The 21,031-nt window shown below is 55.5% G+C and overlaps 1 protein-coding gene and 1 long non-coding RNA gene across 4 annotated transcripts in view; one reads left to right on the top strand and one right to left on the bottom strand.

Annotated features, from left to right (window-relative positions):
- The window catches only part of C15H1orf198 (chromosome 15 C1orf198 homolog), a 29,777-nt gene extending 16,951 nt beyond the window's left edge, over positions 1 to 12,826 (bottom strand). For 2 of the 3 annotated variants that reach the window (XM_036016201.1, XM_036016202.1), the window contains exon 1: positions 12,443 to 12,826. In XM_036016201.1, the coding sequence (XP_035872094.1) occupies positions 12,443 to 12,775 (333 nt within the window). In that variant the 5' untranslated portion in view covers positions 12,776 to 12,826. The remainder of the gene's footprint in view (positions 1 to 12,442) is intronic. The other variant, XM_028531230.2, reaches the window with a different exon arrangement.
- Positions 12,827 to 14,472: 1,646 nt separating this feature from the next.
- On the top strand, positions 14,473 to 16,210 carry LOC118498295. The gene is made up of 2 exons (XR_004900815.1): positions 14,473 to 15,113; positions 15,388 to 16,210. It is a non-coding gene; the product is annotated as an uncharacterized LOC118498295 (long non-coding RNA).
- Positions 16,211 to 21,031: the final 4,821 nt, after the last annotated feature.

Raw genomic sequence — 21,031 nt, 5'->3', positions numbered from 1 at the left:
GTGTCTCCCAGAGATCCGAACGGCTCCGATCGGCACAATCAATGAAGAAAATGCCAACTTAACGCAAGTACCTAAATATAAGGGGAACTGACACACACCCCACCCCTCACCACACAGAGCATGATAGAAAGAGCCCTTGCAAACACCCGTTGAGAATTGGACCTTGGGCCCATTCCGTCTGCTCACTGTCGTAAGTAGTGACAGGGAAACGGCCTTTCCTTGGGGACCCTCTGCCCCACGGTTCTCGGCCTGTGCTGGCAAAGGTCTCATCTGTGTCCGCTTCTATCTGCTCTCGGGCAGGGCTGCCCAGGGCCCGCTGTGGAGGGTGGGTCCTTGACTCCACGTGGGAAAGATTGCGCAGCACGAGCCCAGGGGACGGTGAGGGCCCATTTACTAAAGCTGGGGACAGCGGACAAGGAAGGGCTTAGTGCAGAGGAAGCAACGGGGAGCTGAGGCTGGGCTGCCTTCGCTCCCTGGAAAGTGGGAGACAAGGGGCCTTGGGGGCAGGTTTGGGGGACATTAGCCTGGGACAAGCTGCCCTGCCCATTTACCTTAGGGTTCAGGAGACAGCTGCCTATGGGGGAGGAAGTGGGGGTGCAGGGGAAAGGAAAGGGTACAGCGGGGCTGCTCCCCAGAGGGAGAACACATGAGCCCTGGGCCCTTTGCCTTGAGGTTTTTCTCTCTCCCCTGCAGGCGGGAACCCTAGGGGCGGTCTCAGGGGAGGTCTCAGCAGCATGCTCATCAGTTCCCCAGGTGTGCCCTGTGGGGGTCACGGTCTCTACCGATGGGTCAGTGCCAGGGCAGGGGGTCTTCAGTCACTGCAGGGGGTCTTGGGTCACTGGCCTGGCTTTAGCTGCTTTCCTGGGCCTGGAACTACCTCCGAGGCCTAGACGTCCTCTCCAGGGAGGAGAGGCCGGGGAGGAGAGGGTACCCTGGGGGTGAGGCCTTTGTCTTCACAGGTTTGCCAGGCCTGGTGACCTCTGGTGTCTGAGTGTAGACAGTTCAGCACTGAGTTCGGCTGCCTCAGTTTCCCTAGTGCACTGGCCAAGGAACTTCTCACTTCTCACTGTCCTGTCTCATGTTGGGGGTCAGATTTTCCAAACCAGAAATCAGGACATAGTGCGTGCTACAGGCTAACACTGGATAACATTTTTTAAGTTGAGTCTGTCCCCCGTAAGTCTCCCCAGGTAAATCGTGTCTTCTTCTTCTTCCCCGGGGAACCCCCCTCCGCCCTCGAGCTGGGTTCACTGGCTCTCCCCTCCTCCCCGAGGCAAGCCGGTCCAGCAGATGCGTCCCCACCTGACCCGACCCCCGCCCGGCTGCGTGTCAGCCATCACACAGGCTGTGAGGCAAAACTTTCAAAATGAGAGGGAGCTTGGGTCACCCCCCTCCCGCCTGGAATTTCAGTTAAACCCAAGTTATTTTCAGTTTACAAACCCTGTCCCTCCAAACAAGGAAATGCCCTGCCCGAGGGATGTGAGTTAAGGAGCGTTTGTGAGCAGGAGTCTCCCAGCAGTCGCTGTGGGCTCCTGTGTCCCGTCCCTCTAGGGGTGTGCATGTATGTGTGACAGAGGGGGTGGCAGAGGGGTGTGGCTGAGCAAAATGACCCAAAGGTCCCTACAGTTCTATGATCTCGGGACCCCACAAGGTCCTCTCAGCAGTCATAAGACAAGAAGCACTTTGTTTTCAGGTGGGAAAAATAAAGACAGCCAGTGGAATGTAAATATCACTTCATCCAGGTTTGGACCTGCAGGAGGAAGTAAAGGGATTTCAGCGAACAAGTATGCTTCTGTGTCTGGCGGTGGGACAGCCCAGCAGCCATCTCGGTGGCCTGGGGCAGTGTGTGCGGGCAGGGAAGGGGCGGGGCCCCCGGCCAAGGGCAGGGCACACGGGGGCTGGACCCCCCCTTACCATGGGATATGATCTCCCTTCTAAATGTTAATTACGCAGCTTGAGTCCCTTTGAATCTGCAAAGGTTAAAATAAGGTTTCGGCCTTGGAAGGTGAATGCGTTCAAGACTCTAAGCCACACAGACCCAGCCCGGAACATGGTGGGCCAGCAGCCTCCCGGGGACACGGCCCACGGGAGCTCCCGTTCCAAGGGGGTCAGAGCCGGGAGGGGTCAACTCTGTGGTTTCTCCCCAGTTTGGTCTCAAGTCAACAGTCGTTTGCTCCAGCGAGAAACTGAGTCGAGGGGCACATTCCTTAGATTTCTGCAATCCTGAGCTCATAAAAAATAAAGTGCTCAAGAAAAAAAAAAACATGCCAAACGAAAACGTGATCCCAGCTCCGATGCCAGCACCGGCTGCACAGTCCAGCCCCAAACAGCACTGGCGGCCAGCACAAGCTCCCCAGTCAGCGGGGTGCGAAGCATGGCAGCAGGCACGCGCACGTACAAACACACTCACACACACAGCTCTCTTTCTTCTCACCCCACCACGACCAGCAGGCCGACCAAACTCGGCCGGGCGCATGCCTGTGGCCGATCACATCCGTCCTCGGCAGGGTGGCTTGGAAGGCTCCCCCACCTGCCTCCCTGGCGCCCGAGATCTGAAACTAAGCACCGAAACAGCTGCCCCCGAGCCCACAGGACAGTGGGGCGGCCTTCCTTCCGGCCAAGAGCTCTCCTCCGGGTTGAATTCCGCTCCAGGAGAGATGTGTGGCCCAGAGACGGCCCCGAGTCTCTGGGAACGGCTGCTTCTCCGGAGTTCGGCCCAGGACAAAGAGCAGAGGGGCAGCCACAGAGCCACGGGGCACGCGGCTCCAGACCGACGGCCGCCCGAGGCCAGGGCACACGTGGTGGCCTCTGGGGGTCCCCACGTGACCCCAAGGACTGAGGTCAGACACACACCAAGGATATTTCCTAACGGTCCAGAGGCCCGGGCTTCTGCTCTTGTTGGGGACATGTCCACCTGACACAATGTCACCTCCTAACAGGCACAGTCGTTTTTAAAAAGTAAGAATATGCATCCCCTGCCCATAGTCCTCGAATGCGTATTCGCAGGACAGCGCCAGCGTTTACTACTTGGACCAACAGGCCCGGGGGAGCTGGGGGTCTCCGTGGGCCAGGGAGCCCTGCGTTCGGGGGCTGCAGCTGGCGGGGGGCTGCAGTGGCCCGCCCCACTCTGCAACAACTGTGGCGTTGCTGGCCACGCACTAAATCCACACATAAAAATGGTCAGAATGGTGTATTTTGTTGGGAACATTCTACCACAATAAAAAGAAATCTGAAAAGGCTACACACTGTATGAATGAATCCAGCTCCACCGCCTTCTGAAAAAGGCAACATTCCGGCGTCAGGGAAAAGCTCCGGGGTCGCCAGGGGTTCGAGGGTGGGAGGGAGGAGCAGGCAGCGCCCGGAGGATTCTGAGGGCGGTGAATCCTCTGTTCCGTGCTGTGGCCGTAGCTGCTGCTCTCAAACCCACGGAACGTTCACCACCACAAGGAAACCCCGTGGAAGCCACGGACTCTGGGCCATGAGGCTGGGCCAGTGCGGGCCGTGCACCACGACAGAGGCTCAGCTCTGCAGGGGATGCGGGCCGCGGGGGTGCCTGTGCCTGTGCAGAGTGGGTGGGGGGTCGGTCAGAATTCTCCCGGGGGTGTCCGCCCTGCAGCCCGAGGGCCACACGCGGCCCAGGACGGCTGTGGATGCGGCCCAACACAAAATTGTACATTTACTTAAAACACTGTGAGAATTTCTTTGTGATTACATGTCACAGTGTATTTAATTTGTGTCCCAAAACAACTCTTCTTCCAGCGTGGCCCAGAGATGCCAAAAGGTTAGACACCTACTTTCCACTTGGTTTTGCTGAGAACCTAAAATTGCTCTAAAACGTAACACCTATTTTCAAAGAAAGTGCGTGTCCTCGCAGAGGGGGAAAGCCCACAATGCATAGTCAGAAGTCATCATTTCCTAGCCGGTACATTTTGCGATGATATGTGCCCTGGAGGGTATGGCCAGCTGCTGCTTCTACAGGGTGGAAGGGGCACTGGCGACACCACAGGGCGGTGCGGCTGCTCCTCCGACGGCTCTGACTCAGCGCGTCACCTGGGGGCTTGGACAGGACGATCATCCGGCAGGGCCACACGGCCGGGCCACCACCCACCCACCCCCGGCCCCGCACTTCCCCTCCCAGAACACACTTCGGCTGCAGCCCTCTCACCACAGTCTAAGCTAAATGTCATTTCTGCAATTCAGTCTTTAAAGGATCTTCGTAGTTTTGCTTTTGAAATTATTCGGGTACAAGTAACTCCTCTGTAATTGGCTAAGCTTTCTCTGTAGAAGTCAAGACGGACTATTCCGAAAGTATTCTAAAGGCAGAAGCTCTGGACTGAGAACTCATTTCAAAAGGGGTGACGTTTTATGAATATTCACTTTTCCTTTTGATGAACTTGATCAGGGACTGCTGAGCATTTCTTCTTTTATAACTTCTTTTCTTGTTTTAGGGCCAGTGAATCTGACCGCTCCCCGTGGAGCAGACACAGTGCCTATGGAAGGCTCTGTCTGCATGGGGGACCCCCCGGTCCCCCCAGGTCGGTCTGAGGAAGAAAGGGGGGAGCGTGGGCTTTCTGGAGTCGCCTGTTGGCTCCCACTGCACAGGGCCAGGCCACTCGCAGCCAGCAGACAGGAAGCGGCTCCTCTTCTAGAACATTCGAAGAATAGCTTCCACAGATGCCGGCAGCCCCAAGAAAGTGGGGTCTGCACTCCGGGTCTCTCTGAAGGGCAGGCTGGGGCCCTCCTGAATCCTCAGCTTGAACAAACTGCGCCTCCCCGCGGCCGCCATCTCTACCACACACCTGTCACAGGTGTCTGCACTTGGGTGCACACTGGACCTGCCCACCCACACCAGACTCAAGCCTTTCCGAAGAGGTCCCCTGGCCTAGCAGTTCCCAGGCCTGGCCGCACGTCAGAAGCACTCGGGGTGCTGTTTCAACCGGCAGACTCTGTGGGGCCCCCCCAACTCAGCTTCACAAGAGCAGCACCTCCCTAGGGAACTAACCCCCGGGCAGCCGCTCCACCAAGCAGCTTTGAGTCGGGAACACCTGGCCACACGGCTGCGCGGGCTGCGCTTGCTGACCCCCAGGGCGCAGGGTCCACCTCTGCGCGCCCTCATCATCCCCAAACAAGGACGTCTCCTCCGCCAGCCCCAGTCCAGGCTGCTCTCACGAGGGGCCACGCATTCTGGGCAGCTCTCGCACTCCCTGCCTCGGAGCAGGGGACATCCTGGCTGCGCCCAGGAGTGTGACCAATGTCGCAAACGATCAGCGCCCTAGTGTGCCATAAGGCTCCAGCACAGCGAGAACCACAGTGAACGGTTCCGAGTGCTCTCCCCAGCATTCAGAGACTGAGGAAGAAGAACCGCAAGGACTGCATGTCCAGTAACTATATAGTAAATATATAACCATAAACGGTAAACGCGCCCAGGCGCTAGACTCCCTAGACTCGCTAGACTCTCGGTGTGGTGCTCTGTCTGTGAAATCTACCAGCGGGGCTGGGTTTCCTCCAAAAGTGACAATCCCAAGCACTGAAGTATATCTGCTTTTTCTGGACTGATTCAGAAACAGCACCAGGACCCTGGAACTATAAATTGTGCTGTGCTCCTGCTTCTGGTCGACAGATGGTAGCATCTTGGCTTAAAGGTAGGCATTTCAATTGCAAAATGCTATAAGCTGGAGGAATTAGAAAAAAGCACAGCCTGCAGGAATGCCCCCCACCCCCCCCACCCCCCGCCGCAGTGTGCTGGCTGCGTCACCCTCCAGGGCTGTCAGGTGGCCTGGGCCCCTCGGCACATCCCACGTGGAGTCCATTTTCCTGGGGGGAGGGGGGTGTTCAGTGTCCATCTGCCCCTCAGAGCCTGTGGAAGACGGGTGAGGAGATCTTATTCCTTGGCGTTTACTTGGATGGATGAGGAGAAAACTGGTGTCCACACAAAAACCCCGTGTGCCGATCTTTATAGCGGCTTTATTCACCACTGCCAGAACGTGGGAACCACCGATGTCCTCTGGTGACCAAATGAATAAACTGTGACACATCAGACAAAGGAATACTATACAGTGCTAAAAACAAATCACCTACCGAGCCATGAAAAGAGCTGGAGGAACCTTCAACGCCCACTAGTAAGTGAAAGAAGCCAGTGTGAAAAGGCTACATACTGTCTGATTCCAGGGATACGACGTTCTGGAAAAGGCAAAACTGCGGAGACAGGGAAAGGTCAGTGGCTGCCAGGGGCTGGGGGGAGGGCAGAGGAGAAGGCAGCGCACAGAGGAGCCCGGGGCAGTGGAATGCTGTGTGACACCGCACTGGTGGGGACACGTCATTAGACATTCGTTCCCACCCACAGAACGCACCACACCAGGACGAGCCCTGATGTCAACTAGGGACTTGGGCGATGGTGAGTCTCAGTGAGGTTCATCGACTGTAACCAACGCGTCCCTCTGGTGGGGGTGGGGCGGTGGGGGCGGCCATGCACAGACGGGGTGTGTGGGAACTCTGTGCTTTCTGCTCGGTTCTGTCTGCTGTGCACCTAAAACTGCTTTATAAAATCCAGTCTATTCAAAAAGGAGGCGGGGTGAGTGAGGAAGAAGAATCAGGAAAACATGCTCTTTTTTTTTTACCACTGCTCATCATCCTTAGGGGCTAATACTGTTTACATATTGATGGAATCGATGGCTTTCCCGCTGACGTGCAGTATTTCTAACTTTGCTGATAAGAGGGTTCCCACGAGTGGACGGCAGGACGGCACTTCCAGCACCAGAGAAGCGGCCGTGGCTGACTGCCTGCCAGGCAGCCCCCGCTGGGACGCAGAGTGAGTCTGAGCTCAGGCCTGCACAGGCCACGGCAGAAGCAAAACACAGGAGCGCCCAGGAAACCAACAGAGAAACGAGTAGGGAGTTTCGACAGGTCTGTCTTCATTTACCTTCTCTGGCACTGAGAGGAACTCTTGCTTCGAGTATCAGAGGGACGCTTGTCCTTTAAATGGTGACTCCAGTCCAGCCAACGGGCTTTTGGCTCTGTCCCCGTCCCCCCTGCACGACAGGAGACTAGTCCTTTGATTTCTCTGCCCAACCTGTTCCCCAGCAGCCACGGCTGCCAGGGAGGGGGATTGTGCCGCTGTTCTCTCCCGGGGCTCAGCTGTTCAACAGGTTTCTCCCGGGAGCCCCAGGTACAGGGCAGGTGCTGTTCTGGGCACAGACCCGTCAGTCCAAAGGGCAGCCTGTGGGACCAGCACAGCCTACGGGGTCGGCCTGGTGGCCTCCCCTACACAGCATGTGCCAATGGATCCGGACTCCCGGCCAAGTCCTCAACTCCTGCCATTGCTCGGAACCCCAGGGGCAGGGACACGAAACGCCACATCCACCCTGTCATCTTTTCTAACAAACACACCCATCTGCCAGACAGAGGTGGGAACCATAATTACACAGTCCACCTTCCTTTAAAAAAAAAAAAAAGTCCTGAATCCTGAAAAGTAACTCTCAAATTTCCCTCCTGCGTTTCTCCAAGGGCTGAGAAAAGAACAGGCGGAGCTGCTGAGGGCGGAGGGGCGGGGAGACCGCACAGGTCACAAAAATACCGGTCCTGCAGCCTCAGGAAGCCACGGGCGCTGCCGAGCTCGGATGGCACCAAGATTTACTGATGCAGGAAAGTTCAGGAAGGACACGAGCCCCTGCTTCCTCATGCTGCTTCTGCACTGTCTGAGCCTTTTCTCAGTAAGATACAGGAACACCATTTTATACATTTTACATCAGCTTCGTTTATTTCAAGAAACAGACAAGGCCATGCTAAACTGCTGAAGGGGAGGAGGCAGAGCTCTCAGGCTCCGGAGCCTGAACACAGTGTCTTCCCTGCACGCAAAACCCAGATCAGGGCCCAGACCCCGCTCCATGACAGCGAGCTCGGAGGAGGCAAGTCCGTCCACGAGAAGTATACGCGGCAACTGCCCAAACCGCCGGGGTCACCTGCTTATGGCCCGTGTGGGGCCAAGAACGTGGCCAGAACCCTGTGGCTAACTCTCACCAGACCCTGCGGCAAGGAGTTTGGGGGAGGAGGGCAGGGAGCAGAGAGCCACACATTCCTAAACATTCAGGGTTGTTTTCTTCCTCCCTACGGGATCCCACGAAGCCACAGAGGCAGACTGGGATGGTCGCTAAACCCTTCTAAAACGTGAACCTTTCATCTCTCAAAGTGACCCGTGCCCGACACTGTCCCGCTGGAGGAAGGACGCAGCAAGGAGAAGCCAAGGCCGGGACAGACTGCTGAAAGCATTGCATCTACGTGCAATGTTACATGCAAACGTGCCTTCCTGTTCTAGCAGACACCTGACCGAGGTCTGTGTCCACACCAGGGCAAGCCCATGAGCCTGAGAAACCTCAGAGCCACTCGTCCCTCGGGGGATAGACGCCCCTAGGAGGCAGTGCCTTGCTGCCCCGCTGGCTGCGTGGCCAGGGCCGGGCTCCAGGGGTGGGGCTCCAGCTGCAAGGCTTCTTTGGCCTGAGACAGGGGCCACCGGAGGGCAGCAGTGCCCGGTCTCTGCACAGCAGACAGGATGAGGGCAGAGGGGCTGGCGGCCCCGCCCGGAAGCTGTGCTGGGATCCTATGTTCCCGTGGGGGATTTTTACAGGAGCTGGTGAAAGCTAGAACGCCGCTGCTTTCCACCGTAATAGGCTCAGAGAAACATCTGCTCAGTGGATTCCTAAGGACGTAAGAACTGAAAATTCGACAGGTCCCCTCATGGCCTCAGTGCTCCAAGGTAGCCAGCCAGCCTCCGTCTGTACTGGGCTAGCGGTCCAGCAAGGGCAGTCTGGGCCCTGGTCTCCTCCCTCTACAGCAGCGAGGCGAACCCCAGCCTGCAGACGCACCTGGCTGACGAAGAGGCAACTCCAGTGTGTGAACTGCGCCCTGACCACACTCACGGCCACCAAGGACTATGACCACCCACATACAATCGACTTATACTGTTCGTCCTGCCAGGCATACGAATGATGAGGTGATAGTCCCATCAGAAGCTGTATTTGCAGTCTCACTTAAAATGCTGCCATGTGACACGCCACGTTACTGGTGATGGGGAAGGGGGACATTCAAAGACACAGGCAATGTCCTTGTCCTCGGGGCAGCTGAAAGGGGGCACACGCTGCGGCTGGTGAGGCTGGGGACCTGGCGGCAGGCCACACCGCGCTGCACAGAGCACGCCGAGGCTTCAGTGGTGTGCCGCAGGGCACGTTACCCGAGCCCACCCCGGCAGAGCTCCCTTCAAGTGGCCAGCTCGAAGCCGAACAATGGCAGGAATTGATTTATTTCACGCCAGTCAGTGCTGGCCGCAAGCGGACATGGAGAGATTAGCTAACACTATTAATATGCTCACCACTCAGCAGCAACCACCGTTTCTTAAGCCCACAGCCCTTTCATGTACGTTATCTCTACTATTTAATGTTGTTCCCATTGCAGAGGTGAGGAAACTGAAGCTCAGGGAGACTAGAGATTTACCACCAGCATCTGGATGGTGGTAGCCGGGGACCACCACACCCAGGCTCTCTCTATCATAGCCCTGGGAAAGGCCCCGGAAGCCCAGCATGCCGAGTGGCCTTCCATCAGATACTGACAACCTGATATTGTCATTGAAGGCCAGACAGCAGCTAGAGCAAGAGCCAGGCGGGCTCACCTGGAGCACCTATCTGTCAGAGGTGGGACCGGAGGGCCTTGGGGAGCACTCTCCACTCTGTGGTTGGCTGCGGAGGCCCCGGGGACCACATCACATGACAGATCAACTGGGAAGGGACAGCGTGCCCTAGTCGATCTGACACAGGGCCCTTTTGGATGAGCTTGGGGCCACCTATGAGGGTCACTCTGTCCAGCATCCTACCCAGGGATGGCCCCCACCTTGTCCTGATCCATCATTACCTTTTGTGCCCAGGGACCAGTTCTCCACTGTGAATGGTCCTCCACTTAGGCATGAGACCACCAACTCCCCTTTTGGTACCAACATTTTGCCAGGTCCAGAGGATGCATTTTATTTATTTTTTTTAAAGATTTTATTTATTTATTTTTAAAGCGGAAGGGAGGGAGAAACAAAGGGAGAGAAACATCAATGTGTGGTTGCCTCACATGCACCCCCTACTGGGGACCTGGCCTGCAACCCAGGCATGTGTCCTGACTGGGAATCAAACCAGCAACCCTTTGCTTCACAGGCCGGCATTCAATCCACTAAGCCACACCAGCCAGGGCCAGGGGATGCATCTTAAACTCCCTGGCGCCATTAAACCACACAGCCAGTGCAGACAACACACCCCAGACAGTGTCCCATGTACCTCTCCTCAGATCCAGCACCTCTGTCTCTCCGCATCTGTGCTGAGGGCGGGCAGAGGCATTCAGAAGTGTGCTCTCAGCTCGTTTTGCAAAGCTGAGTTCAACTCTGGAAAACAGGGCTCGTCTGGTCTGGAAGGGCATGCAGGTATCACAGGGAAGCAGGGCAGTTTGCATTTAAATCACATTAGATACACAAATTCACAAACAGCTCAGTCTGGCACCTGGCACCTAGTGAAGGCAATTAAGAGCACTCCATGAGCCCTGACCAGGTAGCTCAGCTGGCTAGAGCATCATCCTGATACACCAAGGTAATAGGTTCGATCCACGGTCAGGGCACATGCAAGTAACCAATGCATGCATAAATAAGTGGAACAACAAATCAATGTTTCCCTCTTTTTCTCTCTCCCCCTTCCTCTTTCTAAAATCAATTAAAAAAACAAAGAGCACTAAACGATCACCATTATCAGTGGCAGTGGACCCACATATGGCCTGGGCTTTCTGGTGGCGAGCAGGCCTGTGGGCCATCTTAGCCAGACACCAAACCGAGGAAAACGGGCACTCGCTCACCAACATCTGTAAGTGTAAGTGCAGCACTTCCAGCTCTGTCTCCTCTCAGGTTTGTTTCTTCATGACTTTTCCAGAGAGGGGCTGCCTGCATTCCCATCACCCAGATCGGAGCACAGACCCTGCAAACATCTTTCTTTTCTAAAGATTGTAATTATGTATGTTTAGAGAGGGGAAAGGGAAAGAGAAAGAGAGGATTGGGAAACATCGATGCCAGAGAGAGAGAAAGAGAAACATCAACCAGTTGCCTCTTATTCATGCCCCAAGCAGGAGCCAAAGCCACAACCAGGAGCTGAACCAGGGACCTTTCGCTTTGACCGAGTCACACGGGCCAGGCCTCCCTGCAAATGTCTTTAGAGAGATGTGTCTTTTCACACTGGAAATACCTCATCTCTAGGAACACATTCCAAACCTCTACTGCCATCTCCCCGGCTCACCACACCTTCCTTTTCCTGGCACAGCCTTCCGAGTTTAAAGCCTAATGGAGACTTTCCTTTTGATTCTGTCAGAATAAATCAATACTGGCAGCATATCCCTGTCCTTCATGCCTCCCCCCCATTAATGTGGGTTTTCGACCAGAAACAGTTTGTATTAATAAATGTCTCAGCACACCCAGGCCTGAAAATCAGATTCCAACCTCACTCTTCCCTGGAATTCCTTCCACAGTCCAAACTTCCTTGGAAAAAACGCTCCAAGCCCAGCCCCTCCTCCCGGCAGCCTCGGAGTTTCAATTAAGAGGGAGGCTTTCCCTCCTGTACTTCTTGCTCCTTCTGACTTTGTCCCTCAGGGCAAAAGTTGAGTTTGAGAGGCCAAATAGGAACAGAACAAAATCTAATGGCACCAAGCAGGTTTTAGTTAAATATATTCCCAAGAGAAAGAGAAAGTTATAGGACCAAGTCTTGCTGGAGCTCACTGAAATTCACCCCTCAGTTTTTCCGTGGGAAAAGGGGCCGCCACGCTCACCTCAAAACAAAGCTTACACATCATGCTCACTCAGGAAACATCTAAGGGCTCTGGCTTTCGCCTCCTTATCTTGGAAGCCACCTCTTCCTTCTCGTAATCTGGCTTGGCAATGTCGCTGTCCCCAGACGGCTCAAAAATATTGATATGTATACATAATTTCCTGAGTGCAGGCAGGGGGGTGGGTATTATTAGCCCGGGGCTACACCGCGGGGAACCGAGACTCTAGGGGGTTAACTCACCCACGGCCACACACTAAGTGGCAGAGTGGATTAGAACCCACTCGTCCGGCTCACAGTTCCTCCTCTTTCTTTCCACTTTGGCCGGCCTCGCTTAAGCGCAGCTGCCTGCAGCCCCGGGGGGTCTCCGGATCCGGTGAGGCCCCGCGGAGCAGGACCTCCTCCTCTCGGAATTCTCCCGAACTCCCGGAAAGCCCCCACGCCGACCTCCGGCTCCGGGACACCCCCTCCTATTCTTGCGTTCTCTCCTCTCCAGCCCCCACTACCTTACCGCGACCGGAGGGGAGGCTCCGAGCCCGCAGGTGCCCGCTGGACCTGGGCGCCTCGGGGCAGGGGAAGGGGCGAGGGACCCGGCCCGGCCCGACCCAGCCAGCGCCTACCTCGTCCCCGAAGCGCACCACTTTCTGGCCCGTGGGCCCGCGCAGGCCGGGAAAGCGCGCGAGCTCCTCGGGGTCCCCGGGGCCGCGGGGTGCCGGGGCGCTGGGCCCCACCAGGCACCGGTCGATGATCTCGTCCTGCTGCGCGGGCGGCAGCCGCGCCCACTCGGGCCCGTACTTCTCGCGGATCTTCTCCTTGTCCTGCATGATCTTCCTGGCCATGGGGCTCAGCGACGAGAAGTAGGTGAAGCGCTTACGCTCCCGGTCGTCCAGAGGCCGGTTCCCGCTCATGACGACCGAGCGCGAGGCTGCGATCGCCGCCGCCATGGACGCCATCCCCGGCTGGCCCGCCGCTCCCTGCCCGCCCCTCTCCGCGCCCCCCGCCCCCGCGGCCCCGAGCACCGCCCCGCGGCCCTCCCGCCCTCGCTCCGCCCAGACCCCACCCCGACAAACGTCCCGGGAGCCCCGCCTCCCGCGTCCTCCGCCCCCGAGAGTCTGTCCTCCGTGCCACCCACCCACCAGGCCCCCGTCCTCCATGCGCCCCATCCCCGGAATCCCGCCCTCCGCGACCCCGACCCCAGAGCCTCCCACGCCTCCGCTCCCGGGAACCCCGCCTCCCGCGCCCCCACGTCCGGGAACCCCGCCTCCCGCGCCCGCCCACCGCCAGGAACCCCGCCTCCCGCTCCCCTCACCCCCCGCCTCCCGCTGCCCCGCCCACCGCCTCCCGCACCCCGGGAACCCCGCCCACTGGCTCTCTCGCGGCCGACACCCCCCGCGGCTCAAGCGCGTCGTCGGGATCCGCCCTCGTGGGTTCGTTCCCTCCGTGCCCCAACCTCTCGAGGCTGCCCTCGGCCAGCTCAGGAGGTGGCTGGCGCGCCCCCAAGTCTGCGCCCGGCGGTCTGACCGGATTGCTGGCGGTGACCGCCATGGCGCCACGTGGTCACTGGTTTGACAAAGGAAACTCTTTCCCCGGCTGATGTGCCCGCGAAAGCCGGGCCTCCCCGGGCTAGCCGCCCGCCGCCCAGTTCTCCCCCTGCCCCTTTCCCGGAGGAGCCGTCCGCGTCCTTTCCCTGAGCCGCCTGGACACACCGGGCCAGTGTCCGAGAGGTGACAGAGGAGGGCTGGGGGGGAGGGGGCGAGGGGACGACCTGGGGAGTCTGGACTCGTGACAGGGGGAAGAAAAGAAAATTAGTCCCCGTCCTAAAGGGACAGGAGAGAAATGAACCACCCGGCAACCCAAAATTCGTCGGTGGAGAAGGAGGTGCCGAGGCGCAGGGCCACCTGCAGTGCGTTTTGCCCCCTCTGGTGAAGAGGTTGTCCCCAAGACGCCGCTTGGCCTTTCCTTTCTCTGGGGACACAAATATAGTGGCAAGGTTTGTTTTGCAATCTCAGAAATCAGAACTCTTAGCAGCTGGACGTTTGCAAAGCAAGCGAAGAGGGGCAGCAAATTTTCCCAGGCAGAGAAGAGCACCATCCCCACAGTGGGGCCAGGCGGGTCCTTGGGAAGTGTGCCCCAGATCACTAAAATTACACCCCCACACCACCACTCGCTTCACCATCTGGCTGATTTGAACAAGACTGTGACAGGTCTCAGAGGAGATGTAAGCATCCTCTCTTAAAACAAAAAAGAACTTCATGTCAGTTGTTACTTGGCCTTGGGAATAACACTTGGATAATTCTGAACACATTGGTAGACATACCTCGAGAAGTTCTGTTTTAAATGTGGAATGGTCTTATCATCTTCTGGCCCAGAGAGTCCAAGAAAGTATTTGCGGAATGTCATGCATGTGAGGAGCTCTATAATAAGAGACATGGCTATCAACACCCTTATCAGCATGTTCGAGGGAAGGAGTGGGAAAAGCCACCAGATTAAAAAAGCCTGGATCGTACGGTATGTGAAGGACTGTGTATGTAGCCACAGGGTGAGTGAGAAGGGCTTCTGGGCACTGTGGTTCTCGACGGAAGTCTCTGCGTGGGTCCAGTGCACTATCCCGAGTCCCGAGGATTTCCGCCCCCCCCCCCCCCCCCCGGGCTGGTTCAGTAGCGAGTGGCATTTAAACGTGCATTCTTGAAATGTAGTTAGCATCTTTGAACTTGCTTTGATATTCGCACATGAAAGATTGTGCGCTATTGGAAACTCGGTCCCATGTGGTTTTTCAAAACAGTTGCAAACAACAAATGTTGCTTTTCCAAAAACCACGACCCGATTGGTTTTTTTTTTCAGATCAAAGATAATGTATTGCCAGCGAAGTCACAATAGTAAATGTGATATGATATAATTCAAGGACATCAGCCAAAGTATGTTCAGGTCCGTGATCTGGAAGATAAGGGGGTAACTGAAAGAAAATTACTTCCAGATTATGAGAAACCCAGGGCCCTGACAGATAACTTGACTGGAATTGGGGGGAAATGAAAATACATATTGATGCACTCCAGGGAAGAAATAAAAATAGACCAATTCCATATGTGTAACCAGGTAAAGTAATGGGATGGTTCCAGTGTAAGAGCTGGAAACACTGATGTGAACAGGACCCCTTTAAAATGCAGCCGGAGCTGCCACCCCAGAGCCACGGCCCTGCACACCCTAGTCCTCAAACTTTGGGTGTTAAAATGGGACAGAATGGCTTTGGACTGCACCTGGAGCAACATTTATCCCTAACAACCATTCGCAAAGGTAACGAGGAAGAAAATATCACGATGACCAGACTGAAAATGAAGAGCGTTCTGTAGAATGATCGCCATTACATTAGTGTATCTACACCAATAGAAATGCCCTTCTTCTAGTAACATAACCATTTCCCTTCCGTTTCTCATAAGTCCCCTTGGCCTTGGCCTCCTGATTGGAGCACCATTTGGGGGTTCTGCCTGAATCCCTGCTGCCCGAATAGCTATCCTTTTGGATCTCAAATAAATGCTCATTACCTCCCTCTTTGGCCTTTTAGTTGTAGGTTCAGTTTCTTCTTAAGCAAGGATTTGGATGGAGTCGGTCTACTTGTCCTTCGGGGATGTGATGGAGCCACTGGCCGCTGCTTACAACTCGAAGAGACTAGCACATGGTCCCTGACCCTCGGAAATGTGTCTAAGCCTTGAAGGGGTCCGAAACGCACTCCTGTCTTCATCAACATTCCATCGAGGCACCTGCTGCTTCCCGGTAAGCACTACGGGAGAGGAGGAAAGGCGAGAGACAGAGAGAACGTGAGGTTATGTTCACGAGATCTGCCAGTGATGGGCAATGGGTGTTCCACGCCCGGTCAGTGCTCCTGGAAGGAGGTGTGGGTTCCTGAAATGCTTTTCTGAGGGATCACCGAGATGCCACAGCAGGTGCTTGGGGTGAGGATGACATGGTCGCCGGTGTCCTCAGGTGTGGGGTTCTCCCTCTGCAAGAGCCGTTTCAGTTCTTCTCAGAAGTGGTCTCGCATCCCCAGCAGAATATAAACTCCACGACGGGGAGAATCTTATCCGTCTTGTTCACTGTTGGGAACAATCACACCTGGTTCCGAGTAAGGGCTCAATGGCTATTGGATGAATGATGAGTGAATGAATGTTACAGAGTCTGCATTATTATCCCATTTTTACGGATAAGTAAACTGGGGCATGAAAAGGAGAAAAATTCACCTGAGATTATCCCCTACCACCCCTCATTGTCTGAGATGGACTTGAGATTCAAACAACCAAGGTCGTTTGCCTTTTGTTAAATCTCTAACATTAATTTATGTGCATAAGGTTCATTACTGGATTATTATTAATAAACTGGGTTTATGGCTGTGTTTATTAAAGCCTCAGGTCACTCACTGGTGAAACACAGCTCCAATTTTTTCAGTATAATCCCTGAAAACCCAAGATGGTGCCCGACACCTCCATTACCATCCCACACCTCAGCTAACAGCTGCTGCCCTGGGATTCCTCTCTGTCGCTCCAACCCATTTTTTAAAAAACCTACTGAGAGAGAGAGGAAAACAGCGAGGCCATCCCCCAGGGCGGAAGTTTGCCCCGGGGCACCTCTGGAGACCTGGGGGTGACAGATTCAACAGCTTCGGACAAAAGCCCAGAGGCGATGGAGTGGGGTGCACCTGAAGTGGGGCACTGTCACCAGGCACCTACTCACCCCGAGGGGGGCCAAGGGGCTCACACAAAAGTTCTGCTAAGTACCTGTCTGAGCCCCAATTTCTCCACCTCTAAGATGGGGGACGACTGGGCCAGCCTCATCCCTATTGGTTCTAAGGTGACACGTCAAATGAGAGGGAGGTGACACCTGGGAGAGCCCCTCCCTCAGTGCGGCCTCTCTGACTTTGTGACTTCTCGCCCAGCTGGCTCTGCAGGCACTGGGTTCGCCACCTACGGACACGTCCCCGAGTCTGTGAATGGCTTCTTAGTTGAAGGTCAGCACAGGGCTCCTTCTCTTCCTGCTGCCCATCCCAAAGTGCCCCGATACAGCGGAAGGTCACAGGTCTGCGGAATGAATCTGTCTCCCCAAACAAAGAGTTTGTGAGCCCAGTCCCCCACGGAGACACCCCGAGAGGTAACGGAGAACCACAGGGCAGACGCCCCAGCCCTGCCTCTCGGACCCCAGCGGCCACCTCTCTAACGCTTTGCTAGCCGGTCGCTGGAGCTAACGGCGAAATTCCAGGCACTGTGGCAAGCAGACGGCAGCACGGGGAAGGCCGTCTCGTGGTGACATGGCAGGGCAGTGGGCCGGGGGACAGCCTTCCTGGCAGGCCTCTCCGCCCGGGTGCAGGCAGACTCCCCGAGGACGATGACTCATCCCCACAGCTGTGGCTGGTTATTCCAGATGCCGCCCTGCCCGGTCTCTGCCCCTCACTCCCACGCCCAGAGGGGACGGGCAGCGGACCAGAGCAAACCTGGCTTCTGCAGACCGGCCGGCACCCGACGGGATCGGAGGCACGACCGAGGCGAGGAGAAAGGGTGGAAAGACAGGAGGACTTTACAGATGTACCGCTGGCAGGAAACATGCTCTGAACATTGTGAGAGGTTGGGTTATGTTTCCAACTGCAGGGAGAACTTGGAGATGGTCTGTCACCAAGTGCGCGTAGGTGTGAGCGTAAGCAGCACAGATGACGGGCTTAGCTGCTCTACGAGGGATGCTAAAAGGCCCCTTGAAAACGACAACAAACACCTGCTGGCTGCCCGAGGTTTACATTTAGGGAGGCGTCTGAGACTTGGCGTCCTCTGTGAAAAACATAAACAACTGCAGAAGCGATGGCTCATTCTCTTTCCCCTTCACCTGAAGTCCCCACCCCGAGATCCCCGAATAGGGAAACTCCTAGCTCAAAGGCACCCCCTCCATGAAGACTTCAAGGTCACGGGCGCCCGAAAGCAGGGAAGGGGCCACCAATGAGACAGTTTGTCCCCTTTAGAGTTTGGTCTCAGGTAGACTCTGATGTCCAGGGAAGAGCAAGGCCAGTATTTTTGACAGTACACATGTGTCAGGGACTGCATGCCGTGTGCCCCCAAATCGGTAGTTGAAGCCTGACTCCCACCGTGAAGATACTCTGGGAGGAGGGCCTTGGGGGCAGTGCCCCTGTGAGCAGACACGAGGCAGCTCGCCTCTCGATTTGCTCTTCACCACACAAGGGCCTGTCTACCTGCACAGCAGGAGGGGGACCCTCCCCACACCCCAGGTCCGCCCGCGCCTTGGTCTTGAACTTCCCGCTTCCCAGAACTGTGAGACACGAATGTTTGTTGTTTTAAGTCACCTAGCTGGTGGTACTATTGCTGTAGCAGCCCAAATGGACTAAGACAATGTAGAAATGGCTTCAAATTCATATAAAATCGTTGGAGAGAGAGAGAGAGAGAGAAAGGGAGAGAGAGAGAGAGAAAAAAGGGAAGAGAGAGAGAAGGAGGGGGAGGGAGGGAGAGAAAGGGAGAGAGAAGTATCTGGGAGGAGATGGTCTAAAAGTACTTGGCAATGATTTATCGATTGAAAAGTGAGTGAAGGGAATTCCTCCCTTTCCTCCTCTAAACAATCTGTTCTGGACTTCTAAACACTCCCAGATGTGGAATGCAAGTTTCCTTCCTCTGCCCTCACATGTGTTCAACGGGCTCCTGGCAGCCGCCGCGTCAGGCGGTGAGGACAAGTGAATGCCCCCCCCTGCCCCTGTGAGATAGATGGTCTTTCCAGCTCCCAGGGGAGTTGAGTGGCATCACTGGAGCCCTGTGCTTGGCAGGAGACGCACGCCTGTCCCGTCACCTGTCACCAGCCCAGCTCGGGGACTTGGGTAAAATTGCAGTTAGTTATAAAGACCGACTTTTGGGGGTCTTAATCTTTTCACTCTCTTGCCCCTGCTCGGATTCAGTCTATGGCCTTGAATTGTTTTTACCTGAACACCATCAAAATATGCCAAGAGGCTATAAAGAATGGAAAAAAAATTATGAAAAAATTGAAAACTGTTGTCTGTTAAGTTGCAGGGACTGTATTTTATGTTTTTAATTTCTGTGCAAATAATGTTTGTGTAACAGATACATGAGAATTGCCAAGCACTGTGAGTCATTCCCCTTCTCCCACCGAGAGAGATGTTCCTGAACAATGAAAATGTGAAATATGTGTGCTGGGGTCCGTGCACTTGACCCCTGTCTACCTCAAGCCACTCCCCGCCAATGGCCCCACACACCTCTGCAGGCCTCCTCCTCCTCCTTCCCCAGCCCTCCGGGGGGGCGTGCCCCTCTGTGTTACCACTCTAGGCCTGAACCGAACTGCCTCTGGCCCTCACCGGCCTCCGCCCTCCCAGCACGTCACCAAAGATTCCAATAGGTGTGCTCGTCCTCTGTGCCCGTCTGTCCATGCGGTTAGAAAGCCTGTCTTCCGTGGGTCCCCCTATCCAAACTTGACCCATCCCGGTAAGTTTGGTTTAGAGGCCACCCGCTGACCTTCACTGGGTCTCCTGTCCTCTAAACTGCAGTGGCTGTAGCGCCCAGGCCACCAGCACGGTGGAGACACCAGCACACACAGGTAGTGACTGTGGCGCAGGGACAACAGTTAAGGGGCCCCAGCAACAGCCGAGTGACTTCACAGAGGCCATAGGGCCACACCATGGCTACGTGCCCCCTACGGACAAACCCCCCCAGGGGCCTCCCCCCACCCTGTCCTCTCTCCCTGCTGGTCGATCACCCGCAGGCTGTCACCCCCCACAAAGCCCAGGTGACCTCCCTCTGGCCCCTGGAAGCATTAGTGGGCTAAAACCCCAGAAATACAGAGAACTCGGATCAAGCTGATTTGGAAACATCATAAAAGACAGACCAGAAGGGTCAAGAAAGCTACATGTCAGAAATATTCGTTACGTTCCTGCATCAATAACCAATAGGTGGATGGATGGACTCCACTATTGCACAACGTCGACACGACCCTAAACCAGAGTCAGAAAGAGCGAACGCCAGGCCTTCTGTGTGTCGTCGCTCGTGGATGGGAGGGTAGAGCTAGCTCACGGACTGGAAATAGTGATGTGTTAAAGTGTCTGTGCTGCCTAAAGCAATCTACAGGTTCAGCGCCATACTAAAATACCAAAGGCATTCTTCTCAGAATGAGAACTAACCCTAAAACTTACATGGAACCACAAAAGAGCCCTTTCACTTCACTCTATTATGAACACTTTTCTAATTTTGTTAAATACTCTGAACCATGATTTTAGCAGTGATACCGTATCCCGAAGTCAGGGAGTTCATAGTTTAGTCAACCAAGTCTCCGTGCTGGGACTTGTGCAAATGGCATAAATAAGGTTCTCAGGAAAACTCCCTTCCCTTGGAACCGTTCCCGCCTCTCCCCCAGCGGCTGGGCCTGGATTGGTGCAGGGGGCATCATCGCCCTGGCAACGGGCCACGCAGAGCCCTCTACCCAGGAATCTGAAACTGGGGCTGAGACGGGGGTCAGTCAACCTCAAGCAGCAGGGATTGAAAGAGAGACTCCTATTCTCTCCAAACATGACTGTGAGGGAGAGAACACAGAGGTACTGGCTTCTCCACGGCTGCCCCCTGGCCTGTGGTCCTGTCCCAAGCCCAGCTGCATGAAGCAGGGCCGGCCTGTGGCTTCGTAGGAAATCCCCCCTTTGCTTCAGTCAGCTTGTGTGGGCTTCTGCTTCTCGCCACCCAGAGGGCTCTACCTCATGACAAAGGACGGAAAGTTTTCAGGGATTTGCTACATATTTACCGAGCTTTCCTCCAGAAAAATCACATCTGCCTTGTAAGTTTCTTGAATTTTGGTACCAAGGCTCTTTATGGGGCAGAGCTCTTGCTAGGAAGCAGGTCCCCATTTAATATTAAGAGCTACCAAAGGGAACAAGGCAAGCGTACTCATTTGCAGGGTATTAATAGAGCCTCAGCCTGCATGTACCAGGTGCACGCTGTCCTCAGAGTTGATGTGTATAGCCCGGGACTCGGAGTACAAGTGGAATTTTCCTGTTAGCAGGCAGAGGCGAGGGTAATTTTCCCGACTAATTTAAAACAGAGCTGTTCCTGTAAATTGCAGTGATTCAAGTCCATTTGCAGAGGCGGACGACCCAGGGGTCCGTGGCTATCACCTAAGCTCGCTCGAGCACTGAGTGTTAAGCCCTCGTTTCCTGGCCCGGGCTCTCTCCAGATGAG

This window comes from Phyllostomus discolor, chromosome 15 (genome assembly GCF_004126475.2).
Source record: "Phyllostomus discolor isolate MPI-MPIP mPhyDis1 chromosome 15, mPhyDis1.pri.v3, whole genome shotgun sequence".
Lineage (NCBI taxonomy): Eukaryota > Metazoa > Chordata > Mammalia > Chiroptera > Phyllostomidae > Phyllostomus > Phyllostomus discolor.
This window is presented reverse-complemented; position numbering and strand designations above follow the sequence as displayed.